This window comes from Anomaloglossus baeobatrachus, chromosome 1, assembly GCF_048569485.1.
Source record: "Anomaloglossus baeobatrachus isolate aAnoBae1 chromosome 1, aAnoBae1.hap1, whole genome shotgun sequence".
Taxonomy (NCBI): domain Eukaryota; kingdom Metazoa; phylum Chordata; class Amphibia; order Anura; family Aromobatidae; genus Anomaloglossus; species Anomaloglossus baeobatrachus.
Window position 1 is genome coordinate 794,757,676 of NC_134353.1, and position 27,767 is coordinate 794,785,442.

General features: G+C 45.6%; 1 protein-coding gene across 1 annotated transcript in view; it reads left to right on the top strand.

Annotated features, from left to right (window-relative positions):
* PGGT1B (protein geranylgeranyltransferase type I subunit beta) overlaps positions 1 to 27,767 on the top strand; it is a 74,561-nt gene that overhangs the window by 7,510 nt on the left and 39,284 nt on the right. Inside the window, exons 2-3 of the mRNA XM_075324996.1 lie at positions 13,631 to 13,749; positions 26,855 to 26,922. Coding sequence (XP_075181111.1) covers positions 13,631 to 13,749; positions 26,855 to 26,922 — 187 coding nt within the window. The remainder of the gene's footprint in view (positions 1 to 13,630; positions 13,750 to 26,854; positions 26,923 to 27,767) is intronic.

The following is a 27,767-nucleotide window of genomic DNA, read 5'->3' on the forward strand; positions in this document are numbered from 1 at the left end:
ATATTATCATGTCCCAATCCACTCTCTCTTCCAATGCTTCCTCAGGATAGCCCTCCACATCGACGGTCGGGTCTGCCATTTCCAATACAAAGCCCTCCCCTTCGGTCTGGCCATCGCCCCGAGGATTTTTACGAAGATAATAGCAGAAATGTCGGCATATCTGCGTCAGAGAGAGGTCCTTCTGATTCCTTATCTGGACGACTTCTTGATCGTGGGCGCCTCGGCTCTTCATTGCGCGGCCCTTCTCCGGCAGGTGCAAGTTTCCCTGCGGGAGCTGGGCTGGTTGATCAACGAGGAAAAGTCAAGATTAATTCCATTAAAGGTTCAGCTGTTTCTGGGACTCACTTGGGACTCCGACACTCAACTCTGTCGGTTGCCTCCTTCCAAAGTGGAAGCCCTTCGGACCCAGATAGACCGGACTCTGAGGCACCGGCGTCTGACTCTCCGGGGGGCGATGTCCCTCCTGGGCTCCCTGACTGCGACCATCCCGGCCGTCAGATGGGGTCAGGCACACACCAGGGTCCAGCAGTGGAATATCTTACAGCATCAGACGGCTCACGGGGGCCATCTGGACAGACTCATCGTTCTCACACATCGCACATTGCAGTCCCTCTATTGGTGGCTAGATCCGGTCCACTTGGGCAGAGGGGTGCCTTGGAGAGCGCCAGAGCCCGTGGTGGTAACCACCGACGCCAGTCTCTACGGTTGGGGGGCACATCTGGACGCTCATTTCATTCAGGGACGATGGTCTGGAGAAGAAGCTCAAAATTCCTCGAATAGAAGGGAATTGCTGGCGGTGGAAAAGGCGTTAGGTCATTTCATGCCATGGTTGAGGGGTCAACATGTAAAAGTTCTGTCGGACAACCAAGCGACGGTAGCTTATCTCAACCACCAGGGGGGTACTCGCTCCAGACACCTCATGTCCGTCGCAAGCAGGATCATGTCTCGGGCGGAGGCTCATCTGGGTTCCCTGTCGGCAGTACACATCCGAGGGAAGGAGAACGATTTGGCGGACTTTCTCAGTCGCACGCAGTTTCACCAGGGCGAATGGTCTCTAAATCAGTCCGTTTTCAACAGGATAACGGGGATGTGGGGGGTTCCCGAGATAGACCTCTTTGCAACTCGGGCCAACAGGAAGGTTCCCCGATTCTGTTCCCTGGATCCAAGGGATCGTCCTCACTCGGTGGACGCACTGTTGCTCAAGTGGGACTTCCGCCTCGCATATGCCTTCCCTCCACTCATCCTCCTCCCTGCAGTACTCAGGAAGATACGGGAGGATCAAGCAGTTGTGATTCTCATCGCACCCTTTTGGCCGAAGAGACCTTGGTTTTATTGGCTGACGCGTCTGTCAGTCACCGATCCATGGGTTCTCCCAGCCCTACCGGATCTCCTATCCCAGGGGCCAGCCTTCCACCCACAGCGCACCAGGTTACACCTGACGGCGTGGCTCTTGAGAGGTCGTTGTTAGGCACTAAGGGGTTTTCTCAAGGTCTGATCTCCACCTTGATGCAGTGCAGAAAGCCTGTCACTACTCGCATTTATGGGCGTATTTGGGCGAAATTCCTGACCTCTTCGGGTGCGGATCCTACTAAGCCACCCTCCGTCCCGGTTGTCCTGGAATTTCTCCAGAAGGGTTGGGAACTGGGTCTATCCGTTAGTACCCTTAAGGTGCAGATCTCCGCACTGAGCGCCTTGTATAACCATGCCCTGGCTGGTAATCCCTGGATATCTAGGTTCGTTAGGTCCTGTGCTAGGTCTAAGCCTCGGGGAACCATGCCTCTTCCGTCCTGGGACCTTAACTTGGTCCTTTCAGCTTTAACACGGCCCCCATTTGAGCCCTTAGATTCTATCTCTCTCAAGCATCTGTCCCTTAAGACGATTCTCCTGGTAGCCCTCACTTCTGCCCGTAGGGTTAGTGACCTTCAGGCCTTATCCATTTCTCCTCCGTATACCCAGTTTTTTGAGGACCGAGTAGTTTTACGTACTGACCCTGCCTATTTGCCGAAGGTGCATTCCCACTTCCATCGATCACAGGAAATAGTGCTCCCCTCTTTTTATGCCAACCCTTCTACTCCGGAGGAGATGGGATGGCACTGCCTGGATGTTAGGCGTTGTCTTCAAAGGTATCTGTTGGACACCTCGGAGGGGAGGAAGGATAAGTCTCTGTTTGTAGTCTTCCAGGGCTGTAGGAAGGGGCTTAAGGCTTCTAAATCCACTTTGGCGAGGTGGATCAGGGATGCCATCTCGGTTGCCTACACAGCCGGGGGGGAAGACGTACCTCCTGGTTTGAAGGCACACTCCACGCGAGCGATGGCATCTTCCTGGGCGGGGAAATCGGAGGTCTCCATCGAGCAGATATGTAAGGCGGCAACCTGGTCTTCTCCGTCCACCTTTTTTAATCACTATCGTCTTGATTTGTCGTTCACCGACATCACCTTTGGGAGGCGGGTTCTGCAAACTGTTGTCCCTCCCTAGGTCTTCCTCTCTGTAATTCTCTCGTGGTGCCGTCATGGGTGCTGGAAAAATACGTAATTACTTACCGGTAATGTGTTTTTTCTGAACCCATGACGGCACCCTTACATTCCCTCCCTGCACTTGGGGGTTGCTAGTTTGCTTCCCTTTTCACTCCTCTTCACTGGGCGGTTATGGTGGCGGGATATGTTTTTTAACGATGTTGCTTGTTTCGGAGGTCCTGTCATGCTTGGTAATCAACTGATGCGGGGAGAGGTGCCGCCCCTTTTTATTCTGGAGGTTTCCTGTCCTTGAAGGGCGGATCCCCTCTCTCGTGGTGCTGTCATGGGTTCAGAAAAAACACATTACCGGTAAGTAATTACGTTTTTCTCTGCTGTCCCTTATCCAGGGAGATTAGCTGCAGTGCCATGGGTTATAAACTTCATTATGTTGCGAACAGTGGACAAAGAAACAACAGGATCTTTGGACTTGTAACCTTGAAATTGTTGATAGTTTTCTACAACTTTGGTTCTCAAACAGGTCTTTTCTCCTCTTTCTGTTCTCTATGCTTAAGGGGGTGTTACACGCAGCGATCTCGCTGGTGAAAGCACCCGCCCCAGTCATTTGTGCATCACGGGCAAATCGCTGCTGGTGGCGCACAATATCGTTAGGAGCAGTCACACGGGACTTACCTGCCTAGCGACGTCGCTGTTGCCAGTGAACCGCCTCCTTTCTAAAGGGGCAGTCTGTGCAGCGTCACTAAGCGGCCACCCAATAGAAGCGGAGGGGCGGAGATGAGCGGGACGTAACATCCCACCCCCACCTCCTTCCTTCCTCATTGCCGGCGGCCGCAGGTAAGCTGTAGTTCGTCGTTCCCGAGTTGTCACACGTAGTGATGTGTGCTGCCTCGGGAACGACGAACAACCTGCGTTGCTCAACAATCAACAATTTTTGGATAAGGAACGATGTGTCAACCATCAACGATAAGATGAGTATTTTCCATCGTTAGTGGTTGCCCCTTGCTGTCACACGCAACGACGTCGCTAACGATGCCGGATGTGCGTCACAGAATCCGTGACCCCGGTGATATATCGTTAGATACGTCGTTGCGTGTAACGGGGCCTTTAGTGTGACACACAGAATACAATGATTGAGTCAACTTCTCCCCTTTTTCTCTGGTTTCAAGAGTGATTTTGATATTGTCCACATGTTTAATTGCTACAGGTGAGTTTGAACGACCATCCCATGATTGAAACAAGGTTGTTAACCCACAATGTTGGAAAGGTGGCAACAATTTTGTCCAGCCAATTTTTGTAATTATGTGTAAAATTATTTCCAATTTGCCTTTTTTTTTTTTGTGTTGTGTCAATACACACAAAAAAATAAACATGTATAACAAACCATGGAATTGCAATAATTTTTTGCGAGACATACTGTACATTTTCTGAAACTATTTCAAACGTGCCAATACTTTCGGCCATGACTGTATGTTCCAACCAAAACCTTTGTAAGAAACGTGCACATGTTGAGTATTTCATGATTTATTTATTTATTTATTTTTTTTATTTTATTTTTTATTTCTACCTCAGCATTTGCAAGCCAATACCAGGAGTGGGTAAAAGAAAATACACAAGTGGTGTTGTGTGTCGATTATACTTTTCCTCTATTTTCCCACTCCTAGTTTTGGCTAAAAATACTGAAGTAAAAAAACTCACCAAATACTCAATGTATGCCATGGCCTAATAGACTTAAAATTGATGTGACTTGTAAGCCTCTTGAACGACTAAATCCTGCTACTTACAGTATAGACCAAAAGTTTGGACACACCTCATCTCTAGAACAACTATTAAGAGGAGACTTTGTGCAGCAGGCCTTCATGGTAAAATAGCTGCTAGGAAACCACTGCTAAGGACAGGCAACAAGCAGAAGAGACTTGTTTGGGCTAAAGAACACAAGGAATGGACATTAGACCAGTGGAAATCTGTGTTTTGGTCTGATGAGTCCAAATTTGAAATCTTTGGATCCAACCACCGTGTCTTTGTAGAAAAGATGAATGGATGGACTCTACATGGCTGGTTCCCACCGTGAAGCATGGAGGAGGAGGTGTGATGGTGTGGGGATGCTTTGCTGGTGACACTATTGGTGATTTATTCAAAATTGAAGGCATACTAAACCAGCATGGCAACCACAGCATCTTGCAGCGGCATGCTATTCCATCCGGTTTGTGTTTAGTTGGACCATCATTTTATTTTTCAACAGGACAATGACCGAAACACACCTCAAGGCTGTGTAAGGGCTATTTGACTAAGAAGGAGAGTGATGGGGTGCTACGCCAGATGACCTGGTCTCTACAGTCACCAGACCTGAACCCAATCGAGATGGTTTGGGGTGAGCTGGACCGCAGAGCAAAAGGGCCAACAAGTGCTAAGCATCTCTGGGAACTCCTTCAAGACTGTTGGAAAACCATTTCCAGTGACTACCTCTTGAAGCTCATCGAGAGAATGCCAAGATTGTGCAAAGTAGTAATGAAAGCAAAAGGTGGCTACTTTGAAGAACCTAGAATATAAGACATATTTTCAGTTGTTTCACACTTTTTTAAGTATTTCATTCCACATGTTTTCATTCATAGTTTTGATGTTTTCGATGTGAATCTACAATATTTAGAGTCATGAAAATAAAGAAAACTCTTTGAATGAGGTGTGTCCAAACTTTTGGTCTGTACTGTATATAGCCATAAAAATGTTGTCATTGGCAGTACTTAACTGCTTATTAAGCATGAGTTATTGTAATTACATATTCAGCATTTCATGTTGTGTATTCATGATTTTCAAATAATATAATAGTATATTATAATTATTATTAAACAGTATATATAGTGTCACTTTATTACTGTAAGAGTTCTTTAGCAAACAGCATTTTGCAGAAAAACTGGATGAGATTGGAGGAAACGGATGTGATTTTTGAATTCCGTGCACCAAGATTCATAAATGTCACATTTTAGCTTGTAGTCAGCAACATGGATGTAGAGCAGCGATCTAGATCTGTGTCCACGTCGTCAATTGTCCTGCCTGTGTAAACAGCCATTCAGATGACCGCCAAACAGTAAACGTTTACCGATTCGTATCATGTTGCCGGTCACTCAGTGTAAACAGATCTTCAGTGGGAACTAATTAAAGCCTGTGCTCTGGTTTTACTGTAATGGAAAAAATGAAATAAAAATTCATACACATCACTTTTGGCAGAGGCCAGGTCATGGCATTTATTGGGAAAGTCAGGTTTTCCATGCTTCCTCGAATGTATGGATTTAATAGAATACGAAGGGCTGGTGATGAGTCTGACTTTGATTTATTTTTTTTATTTTTTTTTTTGTTTCTATAGTAATGAATGTTACATCACATGAAAGCCTTATGTGTCTAATATATGTTTTCAGAATTTTGTGTTTGTCGCTTATGGCAACAGTGTTCTACGCTCACGGGAAAATAAAGTGCTGGAGTCTAATGCGATATTCACAGCAACTGAGAGCAGAGGATAAATGTCTTGTTTCTGCAAGGAAAGTCCACAAAGGATATTCATGGTGATATGTCACAGACATTGGGGGATCAATGCCCTTCATATTCCACAGTTAAGAACTGGGTTGGCAAATTTAAAACAGGCCACTTCAGCACCAATGATGAGGAGCGTCCTGGATGACCGAGAGTGGTTGTTCTTCTGGAGATCGTCGATGCTGTGCACAACCTCATACTGGAGAATCAACGAATTTCAGCTAAAGCAATAGCAAACATCATGGGGATTTCCTGTGAACATGTTTGTGTCATTAGCCATGAACATTTGGACAGGAGGAAGCTTCTGCAAAGTGGGTCCCCAAATGTTTGACAACAGATCAGAGAAGCATGTGAGTGAAAACTTCCTGGTCCATTTGTCAGTGTTTCCGGACTGATAAGAACTTACTGGATCGACTGGTCACTATGGATGAGACCTAGATTTATTTGTATGACCCTGAAAACAAGGATCAGTCAAAAGAATGGAGACACAGTCGTTCTCCTCCTCCAAAGAAGTTCAGGGTGCAAAAATTGGCCACTAAGGTAATGGCATCTGTGTTCTGGGATAAGGAGGGCGTGCTGCTAGTGGACTACTTTCAAAAGTGTTCCACCATCAATGCAAGGTATTACATTGAGCTTTTGGACCAATTGAAGGCAGCTCTGAAGGACAATAGGCACAGCAAGCTGTCCAAAGTAATCTTGTTCCTGCAAGACAAAGCCTCCGCTCACACTGCACAAGCGACCACGGCAAAAATGGCAGAGCTGGTTGACCACCCACCTTATTTACCTGATCTAGCTCCCTCCGACTATCTTCTGTTTCCAAACCTAAAGAAATACCTCAAGGGTACTAAGTTTCACATCATTTCTGATGCCATGGCTGCTACGGATGCCTGGTTTGAGGCACAACCGAATTCCTTCTTTTTGCTGGACTTAAGGCCGCTTTACACGCTGCTAGATCGCTAGCGATGTCGCAAGCAATCGCACCCGCCCCCGTCATTTGTGTGTCACGGACAAATAGCTGCCCGTGGCGAACAATATTGCTGGTACGCGTCACACACACATACCTTACAAACGACGTCGCTTTGGCCGGCAAACAACCTCTTCTTCTTCTTTTTTTTTTTTTTAAGGGGGAGGTTCGTGCGGTGTCACAGCGACTTAACACAGCAGGCCGCCAATTGCAGCGGAGGGGAGGAGAGCCGCCGCATGTACGTCACTCCCACCTCGTTGTCGGGGGACACAAGTACCCTGTTGTTCGTGGTTTTTGGGATGTCACACGTAGCGATGTGTGCTGCCTCAGGAATGACGAACAACCTGCGTCCAGAAGGAACAACGATTTTTGGGAAACGAATGACGTGTCAACAATCAACGATTTTTGACACTTTTCGGATCGTTAGCGGTCGCTGGTGTCACATGCAATGACGTCGCTAACGAAGCCGGATGTGCATCACGAATTTCGTAACCCCAGCGATATATCGTTAGCGATTGTCGCTGTGTGTAAAATGGCCTTTACAGAACTTGGAATAATGATGTAAGAAGTGTGTTGACATCAGTGGAGAGTATGTGAAATAAATGGAAAGTTTCATCATCCTATCTCACTTCTTTCTGGGTAAAACCAAAGACTTATCAGCAGCCCCTCGTGTATATCAGTGTTTTGTTTTTTTTAAAAAACTGTCCACATACTAAAATTAAAAATATTTGTACAAATTACTCTGTTTTTAAAAAAAATGTATAACATCAAAATTTACAGATTAGATACTTGTAATGCTGCATCCCGGAGTATTGCAGCTAAAACTGACCTGGGCAGAAGCTGTAGCCCACCAATCTGAATAGGGGGCGCCTCGGAGTCTGACTGGTAGAAATTAGAGCAGAAATGTACCTTAGGCTAGGTTCACATTTCCGTGAATTTGTATCACTCACAATCTGCGGCTCTGGTAAACAACAGAATCCGTTTGGCGGATTCCGTTGTTCCCATAGACTTGTATGAGCGGCGGATTGTGACTGATCATGCTGCTTTGCGTCCTCCGCCCGACTGATCAGTCATGGAACGACTGACCGCCGGGCAGCAGGAACGGACCCTGTAACGTTTTTTGAGCAGCGCAATCCGTAGGATTTCGCTGCGCATGCTCTCTCTGGCTCCCTGCACATGTAACTAGGGTACACATCGGGTTACTAAGCAATGCACTTTGCTTAGTTACCCGATATTTACCCTGGCTACGTGTGCAAGGAGTCAGCGCTAAGCGGTGTACGCTGGTAACCAAGGTAAATATCGAGTAACCAAGCAAAGTGCTTTGCTTAGTTACCCGATATTTACCCTGGCTATGTTTGAAGGGAGCCCGAAACTTCCCCGATCGGCTCCGCTTTCTCCCGCACTCGGCATGTGTACACACACACACACACACTCACTCTCCTGACGTCCTCAGCTCCATGGCCCCACTCGGCTCCACCCACCCCGCACTTCGCCCCCCGCACACATTCTCAGCGGCTGAACGATCAGCTGATCATCCAGCGGCCGGCTGCTGTGAGCGATCGGCTGATCACCCAGCGGCCGGCTGCTGTGAGTGATCAGCTGATCACTCTCATTAGCCGGCCGCCGGGAGATCATCTGTTCGCTCTCAAAAGCCGGCCGGCTATTGTGAACGATCAGCTGATCGCTCTCTCTTTTACAACGGAGTCAGACAATGAATTCTTATTCTTGTCATCCGTTGTACAACGCATCAGTCACAAGCGTCAAGCAACGCATGTGACTGATGGAGAACAACGGAAATGTGAACCTAGCCTTATATGCGCAGAACTGGTTGAGTACCTTTTCTGGTGCACAGCTAGGCAATTTATGTGAAATTGATTGAGCAATGTGCCCAATAACGAAAATTGGTGCATTTTTATGTATTAAAGTATAGTATAAAGGTAATGTTTGTGTGTTTTTTTTTTTTTTTTTTGTTTTTTTTTTTAAGTTGTTTGAATCACCATTGTTAATAAATTCTCTATCCGAGGTTTTGAAATGTCCATACGTTGTGAATGGCCTGTGCAGAAGGACAATCCACGGCCTCATTCACACATCTGTGATTTGTCTTGTATGTAAAACTCTTGCTTCGAGTTTGATCTGCGTTCATGATCAGATTTCACCAGTGTTTGTTCTGTTTTTACCATCATTATTTTATCGGTAATTTTCACGTATGAAATAAGTAAATGAACCGCTTCTATTCATTATACTGTTAATCATGGACATCACATGAGTTCCACACGGATACCCTCCATGTCCTGGCTATGATTTCCATAGACTATAATGGTCTTTCTGTGAAAAACACTAACCACACACATATGTGACTCACAGATGTTTTAAAAGGAGTATTCCCATCTCCAAGATCCTATCCCAATATGTAGTAGGTGTAATAATAATATTTGCAAATACCTCCAGTCAGAAATGTAATATAGCTCTTTTTATAGCTATGTCTCTTACCTCATGTGCAGGGCATTGTAGCTTAGGTGTCCATGGTTATGACCATCAGCAACTAAGTAACTGTCACTATATGAGTGGACGTAACCATGGTCACCTATGCTGCAATGCCTTTCACATGAGGTGAGAGACTTGGCTATAGCAGGAAAACTATACTACATTTCTAATTAGAGGTATTTGCTAATATTATTACTACCATATTTTCCGGCGTGTAAAACGACTTTTTAAGCCCTGAAAATCTTCTCAAAAGTCATGGGGGGTCATCTTATACGCCGGGGTTGTCATATACGGCGGTGCACGGTGCCGTCGTTTACACACAATAAAAGATATTCTCACCTGTCCTCTGTACCCGCGGTGCCTCCAGCTGTTTGAGGTTTTTTTGCAGTCTACAGGCACACAGACCCCCTCCGTGATAGTGTCCAGTGCACAGAGCAGCTGCTACAGGATGTCGTCATGGCTTTACTGCAGTTGAATGCTTTGTGGCGCCGTAAAGCATTCAACTGCAGTAAAGCCATGACCACATCCTGCAGTGGCTTCTCCGTTCACGCTATCACGGAGGGGTCTGTGTGCCTGCGGACTGCAAGAAACAGCTGGAGGCAGCGCGGGAACGGAGGACAGGTGAGAATATCGACAGAAGGGAATCAGCAGGAGGACATTCCTAAACAATGGGGACATTACAGCAGGTGACAGTACAGCAGGGGAAATTACTATACAATGGGCACATTACTGCAGGGGACATTCCTAAACAATGGGGACATTACAGCAGGTGACAGTACAGCAGGGGAAATTACTATACAATGGGCACATTACTGCAGGGGACATTACTAAACAATGGGGACATTACAGCAGGTGACAGTACAGCAGGGGAAATTACTATACAATGGGCACATTACTGCAGGGGACATTCCTAAACAATGGGGACATTACAGCAGGTGACAGTACAGCAGGGGAAATCAGGGTGGATAAAAATCTTGATTTTTTTAAAAAAATCAAAAAAATCAGATTTTTTTGATTTAAATCAGATTTTTTTGATTTAAATCATTTGATTTAAATCAGATTTTTTAATCAAGTTGTACACAAGCAAAACTTTGTCTTTTTGCAAATCTAATTGTTTTACACAAATAAAAATATTAAAACAGTTGATTATGAAACCTAATAATTTTTATTTGCACTATTAAACACTCAGAATTGAACTACAGAGAGTAAAGGTCCAGTCACACTAAGCAACTTACCAGCGATGCCAACAACGATAGGGATCGCTGGTAAGTTGCTAGGAGGTTGCTGGTGAGCTGTCACACTGCGACGCTCCAGCGATCCCACCAGCAACCTGACCTGGCAGGGATCGCTGGAGCGTGGCTACACGAGTTGCTGGTGAGCTCACCAGCAACCAGTGACCAGCCCCCAGTCTCCTAGTTACAGCACACATCAGGTTAATTAACCCCATGTGTGCTGCAGCTAAATGTGCACAGAGCAGGGAGCAGCGCACACTGCTTAGTGCTGGCTCCTTGCTCTCCTAGTTACAGCACACATCGGGTTAATTGCCTGATGTGTGCTGCAGCTATCTGTGCACAGAGCAGGAGCCGGCAGCACAGGAAGTGAGAGCAGGAGACTGGTATCAAAGGTAAATATCGGGTAACCAAGGACAGGGCTTCTTGGTTACCCGATGTTTACATTAGTTACCAGCCTCAGCAGAAGCTGGCTCCCTGCTCACTGCACATTAGTTGTTGCTGTCTCGCTGTCACACACAGCGATCTGTGCTTCACAGCAGGACAGCAACAACTAAAAAATGGCCCAGGACATTCAGCAACAACCAACGACCTCACAGCAGGGGCCAGGTTGTTGCTGGATGTCACACACAGCAACATCGCTAGCAACGTCACAAAAGTTGTTCGTTACCAGCGATGTTGCTAGCGATGTTGCTTAGTGTGACGGGGCCTTTAGTACTTTTTAGCAATAGCCTATCTCTAACGTTTGAAGTAAGCAAACATCTTCAGTGAATACATCAGTCCTTTAAGCCTACTGTTTATTTAGGACTTTTAATAGGAAAACCAGTTGTCCTGCTTTAGCAGTTCCTAAGCGGTTTCGGACTGTTGTGTGCACAAAACCAAATGAAGAAAACAATCTCTCTACTCCTGCGGATGAAGCCGATGCAGTCAGTAGCTGAGTAGCTAGATTTATTATCTTTGCTGGAAGAACAAGTGATTGCGACTTCCACCAGTCCAGTGGTTTTAGTTCATTAACGACGTTATCTGCAAACATGTATTTTTGAAATGGTGCAGATTCACACTTCAATTTCAGCACAGTTGCCACAATGTCATGGTTAGTATTGGCGAGCCACTCCATTGCAGAGTTGATTTCCGCCTCAGATAATTTTTTCCCTCTGTAGATGGGATGCAAGATATTGGCTAAATAGTGTTCTTCTTTTAATGCTTGGTCCTTGCGGTGCTGTATTGCAACCTTTACATTGTTTGAGAGGTTCAAGAGATCTAGAGAACCTTCTAAATCTTTCCAAACTTCTGTGGCATCAGCTATGGTTGCAGTATCTTTCTGCATTTTAATCGTGATTTATATTAAAAAAAACCTTTTGATTTAAATCAGTGATTTAAATCATGATTAAAATCATGATTTAAATCGATCCGATTTAAATAGAAAAAAATCTTTTGATTTAAATCGTGATTTAAATCATGATTTAAATCGGCGTGATTTAAATCAATCCACCCTGGGGGAAATTACTATACAATGGGCACATTACTGCAGGGGACATTACTAAACAATGGGGACATTACAGCAGGTGACAGTACAGCAGGGGAAATTACTATACAATGGGCACATTACTGCAGGGGACATTCCTAAACAATGGGGACATTACAGCAGGTGACAGTACAGCAGGCGAAATTACTATACAATGGGCACATTACTGCAGGGGACATTCCTAAACAATGGGGACATTACAGCAGGTGACAGTACAGCAGGGGAAATTACTATACAATGGGCACATTACTGCAGGGGACATTACTAAACAATGGGGACATTACAGCAGGGGTAACACTAAACAATGGGGAATAAATATTACTTGGGTCGCCTTAAGGCCATGTCACACTAAGCAACATTGCTGGTAAGGAACAACTTTTGTGACATAACAGCGATGTTGCTAGCAATGTTGCTGTGTGTGACATCCAGCAACAACCTGGCCCCTGCTGTGAGGTCGCTGGTTGTTGCTGAATGTCCTGGGCCATTTTTTTAGTTTTTGCTCTCCCGCTGTGAAGCACATATCGCTGTATGTGACAGCGAGAGAGCAACAACTGAAGCCACAGTACAGGTAATTAACCCGATGTGTACTGTGGCTAGGAGTGCAGGGAACAGGGAGCCGGCACTGGCAGTGTGAGAGCGGCGGACACTGGTAACGAAGGTAAATATCGGGTAACCAAGGTAAGGGCTTCTTGGTTACCCGATGTTTACCGTGGTTACCAGCGTCCACAGAAGGCTCCTGCTGCCTGCACACGTAGCAGAGTACACATTGGGTAATTAACCCGATGTGTACTGTGGCTAGGTGTGCAGGGAGCCAGCGCTAAGCAGTGTGCGCTGGTAACCAAGGTAAATATCGGGTTGGTTACCTGATATTTACCTTAGTTACCAAGCGCAGCATCGCTTCCACGCGGCGCTGGGGGCTGGTCACTGGTTGCTGGTGAGATCTGCCTGTGTGACAAGCTCACCAGCAACCCATGTAGCGACGCTCCAGCGATCCCTGCCAGGTCAGGTTGCTGGTGGGATCGCTGGAGCGTCGCTTAGTGTGACATCATACCAGCGACCTCCTAGCAACTTACCAGCGATCCCTATCAGGTTGTATCTTTGTTGGGATCGCTTGTAAGTTGTTTAGTGTGACTGGGTCTTTACACTCGAGTATATACGATATATCCCAAACTCTATATTTTAACTGGAAAAGTTGGGGGTCTTATACGTCAGAAAATACGGTATTTTTACACCTACTACTTGTTGGGATTGGATCCTGGAGATGGGAATACCTCTTTTTAAGCTTACTAACCATACAGTGGCAGTGAATAATTGGAAATGACTTGTTTTCTGGCCTGTGATAACTCTGTTGTCCTGTCTCCATGGGAGGATTTGCACCTTTAGTGTACTCAGGGATACAATATTGCTCTGACACTCTTCTTATTTGTCTTCTTAGGTTGACGATTGCGTTTTTCGCTCTGTCTGGACTGGACATGTTGGACTCCTTGCATGTTGTGAACAAAGCTGAAATAATAGAGTGGATATATTCCCTCCAGATTCTTCCCACTGAAGACAGTAAGTCATTATTATCACTTTTGATTGTTGCTTTTCTATAGCACTAAAAGCAATGTCATTTTAATAACGTATACCGTTGTTTTAATGCCCTCACACACATTAGATTTGTTGGCGAAGTTTGTTGGTGCTTTGCAATCTATTTAATGTGTATGCGTTTTAATTGTATACATACGGCTTTAAGAGACGCCTAGATACAGTGTCCTGAATGCAAAAGAAAACTGCCCTCCATGCGTTGCATAGCAGAGGTGTGGAACTTTTTGGTGTGGACATGTTATACCTTGCACGACCCCTAGGTGTCAGTGCAACTTAGGTAGATGTGGTACAATCATACATGCAAATCTTTATTAATTTTTATATAGCGCTAACAAATTATCAGATACTCAACAAGCTTCACTATATGATGAAGGAGATGGAGATTCCTGAAGATGGAGATGTTTTCAAAGAGTCATCAGGAGCATCTGCCCGGAAAATAGATATCAATATATGTTTATTTATCTCTGTGTCCCCCATCTGTCTATAATCTGTATCCTCTTATCCTCTAACAGCAACTGATTTGGTTGATGGAGGCTTGTGCAAGGGATCCCTTTTTTTTAAGGTGGGGTAAAAGTTGAAGACCAGCAGCACTCTGAAATCGGTCAGATTTCAGAGTGCTAGTTACCATTATATGTGTATAAAAGTGTGTGTGTATATGTGTGTATATATATGTATGTGTGTGTGTATATATGTATATATATATATATATATATATATATATATATATCTCTTGTGTATATAATATGTATCATTTTATAGGTACTTTGCTTTTGGGTGAAGCTTCAGATTGATCCCCTCTAACCATATCAGGGGAACTTAATGTAACCTTCTTTAGGCTATGTGCGCACTTACCGGATTTTCCGCGGATTTTGCCGCGGATTTGCTGCATGTTTCGCTGCAGAAAATGTTCATAACATCTCTGCAGTGAATCACCAGCAAATCCTATGGAGAAAAAAAATCCTGTGCGCACTGGGCGGAATTTGACAGCTGCATGTTTTGCTGCGGGAATCCCGCAGCAAAAACAAGTGCATGTCACTTCTTTTCCGCACATCACTGCGGGATTTCACTCCATTGACTCCAATGTTAATCATGAAATCCCGCAGGGAATAACGCAGGCAGCAAATTCTGTGCGTTTTCCTGCGTTATTCCCTGCGGTATTTCGCGGTTTACCTCCGGTAATGTACATCGCCTGTCTGCGGTTTTGCAGGGAAGTGATGTCATTACAGGAAGAGGAAGCCGTGCAGAGAGTAAACACACACAGAGCACACTCACACACACATCACAGACACATAGAACACAGACACAGACACATAGAAAGAAAACGGAAATATAAAAAAAAAACCACGTGGGCTCCGCTGTATATTTACCGTCCAGCCGAGGTAAACACACAGCGGCGGCCCGGTATTCTCAGGCTGGGGAGGGCGAGGGGCAGGGTTAATGTCCCCCGCCTCACTCCCCCTCCCGCAGCCGAGAATATCAGCCGCAGCTGCCCCGGGACTGTCGCATGCATTATACAGCAGCACCGGAGTGTCCCCGGCTCTTCCTGCCGCCGTGTAGCAGTGGCAGCAGGGTAATACAAGGGGTTAATGATGGTGGATCACCGTCATTAACTCCAGGCTTGATCATGGCAGCGTCTATGTGACAGCTGACATGATCAACCTGTAAGTAAAGTGAATAAAACACAGACACCGAAAAATCCTTTATTTTAAATAAAACAAACCAAGCCTCGTTCACCATTTTATTAACCCGTCCCGTACCAAAGCTCCGGCGTAATCCACAGGTCCTGCGCTGCTTACATCCAGCCGCGACTGTCACAGACACAGCGCTGAATGAATGCAGCAGACAGCAGAGGTAATTACCGGTCATTTCCCACGGCCGGTAATGTGAACTCACTGCCGACCGTGGGAAATGCAGCGATCTGTCCTCTATCTATCTATCTATCTATCTATCTATCTATCTATCTATCTATCTATCTATCTATCTATCTATCTATCTATCTATCTATCTATCTATCTATCCCTCTATCTATTCTTCTGTCTGTCTATCTATCTACTATCTCAGAATTAAATGACTTTTTTTTTTTTTTTCAATGTGCTTTATTGCATTGAATGTAATAAAGCACATCCCAACCCGCACGCGGCAATACCGTGAACAATACCGCGGTCAAACCGCGGCAAACCGCATGCGGTTTTCGGGTGCGGTTTGCCGCGTTTTTTTTACCGCGGGTGCGGTAATCTTTAAGAGCATGCGGAATTTTCTCAAGAAAATTCCATTTCCCAGTGCGCACATAGCCTTAAACTTTTGGTTGCACTTGTCCAACTGTTCAATGTGTTAGTATTTTTGTACAAGTTTCTGTTTTCTAACAAGGAGCTTAATGGCAATATTCACAAAGGGTGTGTTTCACCCATGAATCAGCCAATACATTTTGGGATTCAATTAGAGTTGGTATTTAAACATTCCTCCTCCTCATGGTGTTCACATTTTGACATTTTCACATCACAAGACGACACCTAACAATTGATCAGCAGTACCGCACCATTGTGAGGCTCACACAGGATGTTCTCATATTGAAGTGGCCAATGAGCTTACAGTGTCATCACAAGGTTGTAACAGAGAGACTTGAAGAATCACAGAAAGGCAGAGAAGTGGACACCCTTTGGCCACATCCCACACTGATAACCACTTCATTGGGAACAATAATAATAACCTACATATAACAAGGTACACAAAAACTTTGAATCCATAGAAAGTTTATTAAATATTATACAAAATAAAGTAATTTTAAATTATTGTCTATATGCACAAGCTACAACCGTTCAGCTATAAGGGGAATGAATCGCACTACTAAGAGTAGCTAAATGGGAATGCAGACAATCAATTGCACATTATTGTATAGACTAGTACAAAAAATCTGCGTAGCATATAGATGTATAATACACTAAATATGCAAACAAGTCTGATATAATAATCAGACGCCGCTGAGATATGGTCACCATTAACAATAAATAAGTACTCCTATTATCTAAATTAGAACACCAAATATATCAATAGTCTATTCTATGGTGTATATAACAGCAGCAGAGTGCATAGAATATACCCTATAAATATGCTATGCCGGCCCCATATGGTGTGAAGCCCATAGTAGAGACACTATAATATGTGCCACCGGAACACATCTATTACTTGTGGGCATATATGTATACCGGCCTCATAGACCTGATATCCCACATAGACATATCAAAATAGATGTGTCAACAGCATATCACATCATTGCTGGCAAGCATATATATAAATTATTACCTGAAGCCATATGTGCATCGATGGTCACAGACCCAAGAATTCATTGTGAACAATGTCCATCGGAACCAGATGATGAATGCTACACAACTCCAGGCACATTTAAGGGAAGTGAGAGGCACTAAGTGTCCCATCAGACCATTCGGAATTGTTTACATCAGCGTGGTATGCGTGCTAGACGAACTGCAAGGTACCTAACCACACCACCAGGCACAGGCTTCATCGTATTGGTGGAGGAGGACCCATTGGGCCTCAGTGCTGTTCACTGATGAAAGTCGATTTGTGCTGAGCAGAAAAGATGTCCACCAATGGTGTTGGAGGCGTCAAGGAAAGCGATATGCATCAGCCACTGTTGTCACCAGAGGAGTCTTTGGTGGTGGTGTTAGTGTGGGCAGGTGTGTCTAGTCAATACAGAAGTGCCCTACAATTTGTGAATGATACAGTGACAAACCTGTACTTCAGTAATAACATCATTAATCCAGTCATTGTGCCTCTGCATGAACACAGGTCTAATTTTATTTTCATGGACGACAAAGGTTGCATCATTAGGGAACAGCTGCTTGAGATGGTGGTACCTCAAATGGAATAGCCTGCACTTTCTCCAGACCTGAATCCCATAGAAAACCTATAGAATCAGGTGAGCCACCATAGGCTGCTTTGTGCGGCCCCCAGGCCCATGCCCCTGTTGATTATCGAGGCCGGTGCAGAAGCCGCAGCCACTCTCTGCACTTTGTCAAATGATTGTTTTGCTGGCGCTGCGATCTGAGTCAAGCGCTCTGTTCACAATTATTCCTCCAATGGAAACTACCTGACCTCAGCTGCTTACCTCTGATTGGCGGACGGCTACGGCTGCGTTGGAAACGTTGTGCACAGAGAGCTTGACTCTGCACGCGCAGCGCCGGCAAACTAATCATCTGACATAAATCGCTGACATGATCTGTGGCCCCTGCAACTGCCTGCCGCGATAGTCAACGGGGGCATGGGCCTGCAGAGATGAGGCAGCCAAGGAAATGGGGCACAGGTGGACGGACATCTGTCTGGGATGATTTAGTGAATCCTGCTTTGAGCAGGGGAATGGGCTAGATGACCCAGGATGTCCATTCCAACTCTAATATTCTATGATTCTAGAAACCCTTCTTGAGCACCCATAGTTTCAGGTGTGCCATAAACCTTATTCTCCTTAGTTTTCACAGACGACACTTGGACTTTTGATATTTTAGGGGTCTGTGTATGTGTCCGTTTTTTTTATTATTTTTCTTTAGGATTAACCAGTCCGAAGAAATGATGGAAAACTGTTTGATTTTGATTTTGAGTGTTGGTTCAAACTGGGTAATGCAAGTCTACAGAATGGAGAAAGTTACGAGCCTTTTCATTTTTTTTTTATTTGTGTCCACAAAAAAGCTGATGCCAATCTGGTCAAAGTCATCCCACCGTTTTTCCATTATTTGGAGAAATCAGTCGTGTGAACCTAACCTCAGAGGAACAAAATAATAATCTCGTAGTGATACATTTTAATGTCTACAAAAAAATATAATACTACATGGTTGTGTGACCCAAGGCACTGAGCGAGTGTGAAGACATTACCGCTTTTCCTGGTCACTGCTATACGAGCCTTACTACCCAACAGCATATTCCCAATTGGACCTCCATTAGGCCGCGCTCACATCAGCGGTAATTTGCCGCAAAACTGGGTCCGGCACAAATGCGTTTTACTTCAATGCATTTCCTATGGACTCGCGGCAAGATCCGGTCACATGTTATTGAACAGGGAACCAGCCTGTCAGCATATCGCACCGGTGTAATGATACATTTCCCTTGGGGCAGTAATGTATAATTTGATGTGATCCCCAGGAGTTAGAAAAGCCAGATCATTGCTACACCGGCTTCTTTTTACAAAGATTTTGTTTCAAAGGTACAATGAAGTTGCTGATGGTGATAGTTGTCACTTGGATGTCATTTTAATGCTATTGCATCCGTTTCTGCTGCTGGCATTGCTACATACAAGTCAATGCAGCCGAGACGCCTAAATTGAGTTTTCTTGAAGGAGAATGAATAGGTGAGCAAAATAAATTGAGCTGACTCCGCAGTCTGCGGATGACCGATGTCTTGCAGTCATTCTTGGAGTTAACACGCTGAGCGCAGAGCACAGACTTAGGCTCAGATCCTGAGTCAGCACACAGTGACCGGTGCGCCCCCTCTTCAGGTGTCCCCACTCCTGCAGGAACGTGTCACTGCGTTTTAATTATCCCTGATTTATGGCTCCTCGTTCTAGAGCCAGTAATACAATTTATACATGGCATTCTCTTTATAAGTCGCTGACTCGTTCCCTCACCTAAACCACAGCAAAGTCAAAAGGGACGTTCAGTAAGTCTGCTATAATTTTGACCTGTTCAGGGCTCCAATATTTCTCATTTAAGGATTAAATGTTTTGGGTTTTTTTTGTTTTTTTTTGGGGGGGGGGTTAATGGGTTAAAGGGGTTTATTTTTTAACTATGCCCCCTCCTCTGAAAAGCAACTTACACTCAATGGACAATTGGTCAGGGTTACATTTCTCAACTCTGCTTCATCCTACAGCTAAGAACTACCTGCTGCACCCACTAAACAAAGTGATATATTGATGGATTCAGGGTCTTTCTTACTGCATGATGCTGCTCTCAGATGAAGTAGCAAAAACCTGCTGACAGATTCCCTTTAAAACAGGGGTGGGGAACCACAGGCCCGCGGGCCGTATACGGCCCGTGACGACTTTTTATGCGGCCCCCGGGCACATTCCCGGGGACCATTGTGCTTTGGTGGCAGCCGCGCTTTTACCGGCTGCCGGCCCTTTAAATCCCACTGCCTGATGCCCTGTGGGTAGATGCTAGAATGTACGGGCTCTCTCCAGATCCTGACTTCCAGGACCTGACTGCAGCCCATACATTCTAGGCTTATCCCCGGCCTGTGTGCTCTGGTGGGCGGGTAAGCAGCACGCTGCGATAAAGTCACACGGAAGAGCTGCAGCAGGTTTACCAGCCTCCCGAAACTGTGCTGTGTGCGTGTGACTCTCCCTCCCCCTCACTGCGAATACTCAACCCATCGCTGCCCCCCCCGCTCAGTGCTGTGTACCCCCCAATGCTGTGTGTACCCCCTCGTGCTGTATGTACCCCCTCGTGCTGTATGTACCCCCTCGTGCTGTATGTACCCCCTCGTGCTGTATGTACCCCCTCGTGCTGTATGTACCCCCTCGTGCTGTATGTACCCCCTCGTGCTGTATGTACCACCTCGTGCTGTGTACCCCCTAGTGCAGTGTGTACCCCCTAGTACAGTGAGTACCCCCTCGTGCTGTGTACCCCCTCGTGCTGTGTACCCCCCCAGTGCTGTGTGTACCCCCTCGTGCTGTGTGTACCTCCTAGTACAGTGTGTACCCCCAGGTGCTGTGTGTATCCCCTAATGCTGTGTGTACTTTCTAATGCAGTGTGTACTCCCTAATGCTGTGTACATCCCAGTGCTGTGTACCCCCTCAGCGCAGTGTAACCCCTCACTGCTGTCCGTGCGCCCCCTAGTGCTGTCTGTACTCCCTGGGTGATGTCTATGCCCCCCCACCAGTGCTGTCCGCACCACCTAATGCTGTCCATGCTGCCACCAGTGCTGTCCATGCCACGGTGAGTGCTGTCTGTGCCCCCCTTATACTGTCCATGCTCCCCAGTGCTGTGTGCCACCCCTCAGTGCTCTTAACTCGCTACTGCTGTCTGTACCCTCCCACTGCTTTCTATGCTCTCCTGTTGATGTCTATGTTCCCCCAGACCTGTCTGTCTCCCTAGTGCTGCCACCCAGTGCAGTGCGTGCTACCACCCAGTGCTGTGCGTGTCCCCAGTCATGTCTGTGCCACCGCCAGGGCTGTCCATGCCCCCTACTAATGTATATGCCCCAGCCCCTCCTGTGATGTATATGCCCCAGCCCCTCCTGTGATGTATATGCCCCAGCCCCTCCTGTGATGTGTACTCCCAGTGTCTCCTGTAATTTATGTGCCCCAGCCCCTCCTGTGATATAAACTCCCAGTGTCTTCTGTAATTTATGCGCCCCGGCCCCTCCTGTGATGTGTATGCCCCCAGCATCTCCAGCAGACAGAGACAAACCTGGAAAAGCAGCTGTGAGAAACAAGATGATCAATATCACCGAACATCACAATCGCACCAAAGAGAAGCAGCTCCAGCCTCCACAGTAGGGGTGAGTTAATTAATCGTTTATATATATTATATTATATTATATATTTATAGCAGGGTTATTTTTCAGGTTGATAATGTTGTGCGGCCCCCAAAGGTTAGTAGGAAATTCCAAATGGCCCCCGGCAGTAAAAAGGTTCCCCACCCCTGCTTTAAAAGGACTCGGTCAGCACAGAATGACTGATCAAACCAGGTACAGGCGCTCATGTATCATTGCGGGGCTAATCAGTTTAATGCACTTTCAACACCCCAACTCACCTGCTTCTATTCCCTCAATCCCCCCTTCTTTATTTGATGGCTGTGGCTAGATAAAGCCAGAGAAGGGAGGAGACAGATGGCAAACAAGAAGGTGGGAAGCTGAATTTAAATGATTGGCCCCGCTATGATGCACTGAGCTCCTGTTCTTGGTTTGATCAGTCATTCTGTGCTTACAGAGTGAGTTTAAACTTATCAAATGCTGCAATTGTGTCATCTAAATCGTTCAAAGCCATCCCCTCCACTGTATGCCACTGGAATGGCAATACTACATTCTGTCTTGCAAAATTATAATACCTCAGTTATGTTGATGACAAATTAAAAACTATTTATGGTCTGTGGAAGATTAGGATACAAAACACTGGGTTCAGGGTAATAGTACATTACAGCAGTGTTCCCCAACTCATGTCCTCAAGGTCCACCAACAGGGCATGTTCTCAGGATTCCCTTAGTATTGCACAGGTGATAATGTAATTGTGACGCCCTGGCCTATCAGGTCATCACAGGACATTGTGCAATCTGCCCTTCTGCATGGTGTCCATCTCCTCCTTGGTTACGGGTCCCTGGCCGTTGGTGTTGCTAAGAACAAGCCAATCAAAAATCCTAGAAATGCTCTGCACCACACCCACCAGACACACCAATGGGTAGCCTGAAGGGAATAGGGCCGCCCACTTGGGGGGTTGGTTGGGGAGGGTCAGGAGTGTCAGGAGTAGTCAGTTGTGAGGTGACTCTCGTGAGGAGAGGTCACAAGTCAGTTGGAGGAGGTTAGGAGCCGGGCTCCTCAGTTACTAGGTGGCAGACGTTGGGCTGGAACCCCGGTCGCAGGGGATCGTGTCAAGGGGCACGGAACTGCCAAGGAGGGCAGCCGGCTGCCTTGAGCCATCTTCGGGGAGGGGCCAGGGCACGGTGGGGTACGTGCACCCTAGGCCGGGAAGTAGCTTCAAGAGTCCTAGTAATTTACCTGACGAGGGCAAAGACTTCAAGATTCGTCCTCCACCCGCTCCAAAATCGGGGTACTAGCGCAATGAGGGGGATAGGACTTTCCCAATACATAGTCCAGAAAATCCCAAGCGTAAACTCTGTGAGCAAGCTCACTCCATTAGCCATATGGGTGAGCGGGACCTGACTAGTTCTATACTACAGGGGCCAACTAGTGAAGAAAGTGACGAGGGAAAGGTCACAGGCTAACAAGCAATACCACCGGCATGGGATCCAAGCGTGCTCCCTCCCTGCTACAGCTGTGCTCAGAATTTCGGTTTACAAGTTGTCGGTGTCAGCGTTATTTGACTGAGTATGCAGTGACCCTTTCCTCCCCAATGGTGTTCCCTTCTCACCATCACTGAGTCCCGGGGCATTCCCCATACCCACAGAGGGGTTAAACACCTGACTGCCATCCCATCGCCACCGGGCGCTCCCAACAGCAGCGGTGGTACTCTATGTTACCACGCATTGAACTCTAAACACAAAATCCCCTGTAAATAGCACCCTTTTATTTCGAGTGTCCGCGCGACCCCTCCCGGGTCCGGAGGCCCCTCGAGCCAAAGCGGATCCGAGCAGCAGCCCGGCTACTGACGCTGGTGCGTTACATAATCACCTCTATAGGTGATGATTCCAGCTCCTCTGCATTGCTAAGGAAATCCTGAAAACATGCACTGTTAGTGGGAGTTGGGGACCCTGCATTACAGGAGTAAAAGCACCAACATACGGTACGTGTATAACATTTTGGAAGGTATCTCCCCCCCCCCTCCCCCCATACACAGGAATGCTTGGCTTAGGCAAACGCTCCTGTGTTCTCTATAAAAGAGCCGCTGTCTGACATCTCTGCTATTGTCTTCTATCCTAAGAACTAAAGGATCAGCCATAGGAGGTCAAACAACCCAGATCCTTCTCTCCCCAAGAATCATTTGTCAGGGGAGAGTCAGGAGTCTCCTATTCACATTTTCTCATTCACATTTCCTATCTGCAAGATCATATCCCAAAATATAGTAGGTGTAATAATATTAGCAAATACCTCCATTTAGGACTGTAGCAGAGTTCTCCTAATTATCTTTGTCTCTTACTTTATGTGCGGGACATTACAGCTCAGGATACCTCGTTGCGACCACCCCTATAGTGACAGTTCCTAGTGGTCGTAACCATGGATACCTAAGCTTCTGTAATGTCCTGCATTTTTTTTTCTTTTAAACACCACTACATCCGAACGTTTCAACCCTAGTAAGAGCCATTCAGAGACTATAAGTGGCTCTCCCTGGGTGTCTGGTCACATGCAGTGAAGCAGAAGCAAGCCTGTGCATTGTGGTCGTTGTTTTACGGACGACACATCCAAGCACCCGCGATACTCTGCTGAGCACCCCGATACGTGATCAAGTACCAAAGAGTGGCGCGCACTCACTCAGCACTATTGTTTACACATCGTAAAGCTTAAAGGGAATCTGTCACCAGCTTTTTGCCACCTTATCTGCAAACAGGGCAGAGAACCTGATTCCAGCAATGTGTCACTTACTGTGCTTCTTGCTGTGCTTTTAATAAAATCACTGTTTTATCAGCAGATTGTTACTAGAGGGACTAGTGAATCTGCTGCCATGTAGTCCTCCATAGTCATGAACGCTCTATAACCCCAACCCCACCATTCATTGGCAGTTATCTGCCTATTCACAATGTACACAAAAACTGCCAATCAGTTGTGTGGGAAGAGTTGTATTTATTTTACTCGCTTATATAGCGCCATCATATGCTGCAGCACTTTACAGATGTGATCATCGCTGTCCACATTGAGGCTCACAATCTAAATTCCCTATCAGTAGGTCTTTGAGGTGTTGGAGAAAACCAGAGAACCTGGCGGAAACCTATATAAACGCTTTGCCGCTGTTGTTGTTGGTGGCATTTGAGCCCAGGGCCCCAGCGCAGCAAAACAAAAGTGCTAGCCATTCAGCAGGAGCTCAGCATTCAGAGAACTGGTTAATCTGCAGCAGATTTAACTGTGATTTTTATCAAAACTGCAGAAACCAGTAAAGCGATACATTGCTGGGATTGGAGGGCATGCTCCTCTCAAATATGTTACCAAAAACCTGCTGACAGATTCCCTTTAATATGAAGAATTAACAAAAGTTGAGAAGAACAGAGCAGCATGTACTGTATTTCTTCATACAAATAGATCAGTCTGTTTTATCAATTAAAAAATCCCTAGTTATATAGATTCCTTATTGTTGGGCACAAATGTTCTTTTTGGATTTTATTTGTGCAGAGGGAGCAATAGGAATGGAAGAGAACGTCTCATTGTCGGACAATGCACACTTTAAACTTCTCTCTGAAGTGTCAATAAAGAGCCTCTGTTCCGTTCTTTACCCACTGACCTCATTTAGTCCTTTACATCTGTGCAATACACCAGTTTGTCGTCCACGTGGAAATATTTCTAGAGATGCTTTTCTCTATTGCGATACATGATTGTAGTACAGAATCCAAGACAAGTATTTTGTGGAAAAGCAGGATCTGCCCGGAATAAACCGATGAGATATTTAGATTCCACACACTAAAATTTACAATAATCGGGTGTTGTTCTACCATTACCAATGTTGTCCTTACGATTGCTATGACGTGTATTGATAAATGTCCCGGACATATTTGGCCATCACACTGATCGGAAAGATTGTTTGAAATAAAAAACCGATCACTATAATCAATTTTGGTAGTTGCCTACCGGCTTCTCCTTACCCACGCGGCAATGTCTCTCCCGATACACACGTTGCTGCACTTTCACTTACGTTTTTCTCAAACGCTCAAATTTTCTTCTTTTGTCAATAAAAATGTTTGATTTCCTCAAAATGGAATAAGTGACTTGAAGGCAAGTAAACGTGGTGAAACCGCTTAGAGACAACTCAAAATTGCAATCAAATGGTTATCTAGATTGCAAATATACATAGGATGTAAGAGAATTGGTAATCAATCACCGAAAACTTGGATCCAAGTCACAGCTGAGTGGGTGGCAGCATTTTGAGTTGTGTGTTTTTTTTTTTTTTTTGTTTTTTTTTTTTTTTTTCTTGTACATAAGGCCCCTGTACAAGTTAGGGGTACTTCTCACATAGCAAGATCTCTAGCGAGATCACCGCTGAGTCACAGGTTTTGTGACGCACCAGTGACCTCTCAGCGATCTCTGTGTGTGACACTAAGCAGCGACCTGGCCCCTGCTGTGAAATCGCTGATAGTTACACACAGTGCTGGTTCATTTTTTGCTCGTTGCTCTCCCGCTGTGAAGCACACATCGCTGTGTTTGATAGTGAGAGAGCAACAATCTGAATGTGCAGGAGCAGGAAGCCGGCGTCTAGAAGCTGCGGACGCTGGAAACAAAGGTACACATCGGGTAACCAAACGAAGTGCTTTGCTTGGTTACCCGATATTTACCTTGGTTACTAACGTACACCGCTCTCAGGCTGCCAGTGCTGGCTCCCTGCACACAGTCAGAGTACACATCGGGTAACTAAGCGAAGCGCTTTGCTTAGTAACCCGATGTGTACCCTGGCTATGAGTGCAAGGTGCCAGCGCTAAGCGGTGTGCGCGGTAACCAGGGTAAATATCCGGTAACCAAGCTAAGGATTTTGCTTAGTTACCCGATATTTACCTTGGTTACCAAGCGCAGCATCGTTTCCACGAGTCGCTGCGGGCTGGTGGCTGGTCGCTGGTGAGATCTGCCTGATTGACAGCTCATCAGCGACCATGTAGCGACGCACCAGCGATCCTGACCAGGCCATACCGTGGTCGGAATCGCTTGTATGTCGTTTAGTGAGACTGTACCCTTAGACTTAATTCATCTGAACAAGACCATTTTGGTGAGACCAGCCGGCCATTTGATGTGTGTTATGGCTTCTGACCCAACAGCGTCAATATACAGGCATTTTGTTGTCATAGAAGACAAAGCCACTGCCAAAGGTAATTATTAGTGGCTTTCTCACAAAAAAGCCCACAAATATTTGGCCAAGCTGAGTGTTGATGACTGCAGTGGATTCAGGAGACAGCTGCTGACCATAGAGAAGATCTCGGCACTGGGTGGGGGATAAGAACCATCAAGCATGTTGGATTTCCTATGCCTGTAGGTTACAATATCTATACTCTGTTTGAATGTTCCCATATTTCTGTTTTTCCAAACCTGTGATAAATATTAATCAAAGTATTCATAAGGATTACAGTTCTGAAGATCTTTGTCATTTTTCACAAAGTCTCCCAAACAAAATCCAGTTTCAAAAATGTCTAATATCTCTGCGAAAATGTTGCTTTTTTAATAGTGTGTACACAAACCAATTAAATTCGTATTCTTTTTTTTTCAGAATCCAATCTAGATCGATGTGGTTTTCGAGGGTCATCCTGTTTGGGGTTACCATTTAATCCATCAAAGGTATGTTCACAAGTAGAATTGTAAAATGAAGTAAAGGCCTCAACATGGAACTTCGCAGTGCCGATCATCCATAGGAAGCTAATTAGAATTCAATCTTCATAAGGCTGGGTTGTTAACTGTTGCCATGATGCTGTAGTGGGCCCACATACCACTGATGTATAATGGGGGCTGCCAGAGGTTTACCAATTTGAGAGTAAAAATGGCTGAGCATGTGGCACTATGCTTGTCAAAAATGCTAGAAGTCACGACCGGACCCCAATGGTTATTCATTACAAACAAAAGCAGAGCTCGAGCCTGGGGGTTCTGCTTATAGGACTTGGAAGTCACTTGTCAGTAAACTGTTCACCGTTCACAAAACAACTTGAATTTGTCAGGTTTACATTGCAGCAGCGGGAAACGTCCAGTTACAATATAAGATATTCAAGAAGCCCCATATGTAGGAGTTATTCAGAATATTAATGTGTGCTATCAAATGTGTAATACCACCAAAGCCGAGCAGGTGGCGAATGATTAAAGGGAATGTGTTATTAGAAAATGATCGATTTATTTAAGTTTTTTGTGTTAAAGGGAACCTGTCAGGTCCAATATGTACCCAGCACCACTAGCAGCTCTGGGTGTATATTGCTAATCCCTGCCTAACCGTCCCTGTATACACTAGCATTGATAAAGGGATCTTTAGGCCCTGTGCGCACACTGCGTTTTTACCTGCAGTTTTTTTGCGTTTTTGCTGCAGAAATTTCTTGACAAGATGGTTATAACCTTTCTGCAGACATTCCCCAGCAAAACCTATGGGAAAAAAAATAGTTGTACGCACACTGCGGTTTTTTTTTTGTTTTTTTTTGAAG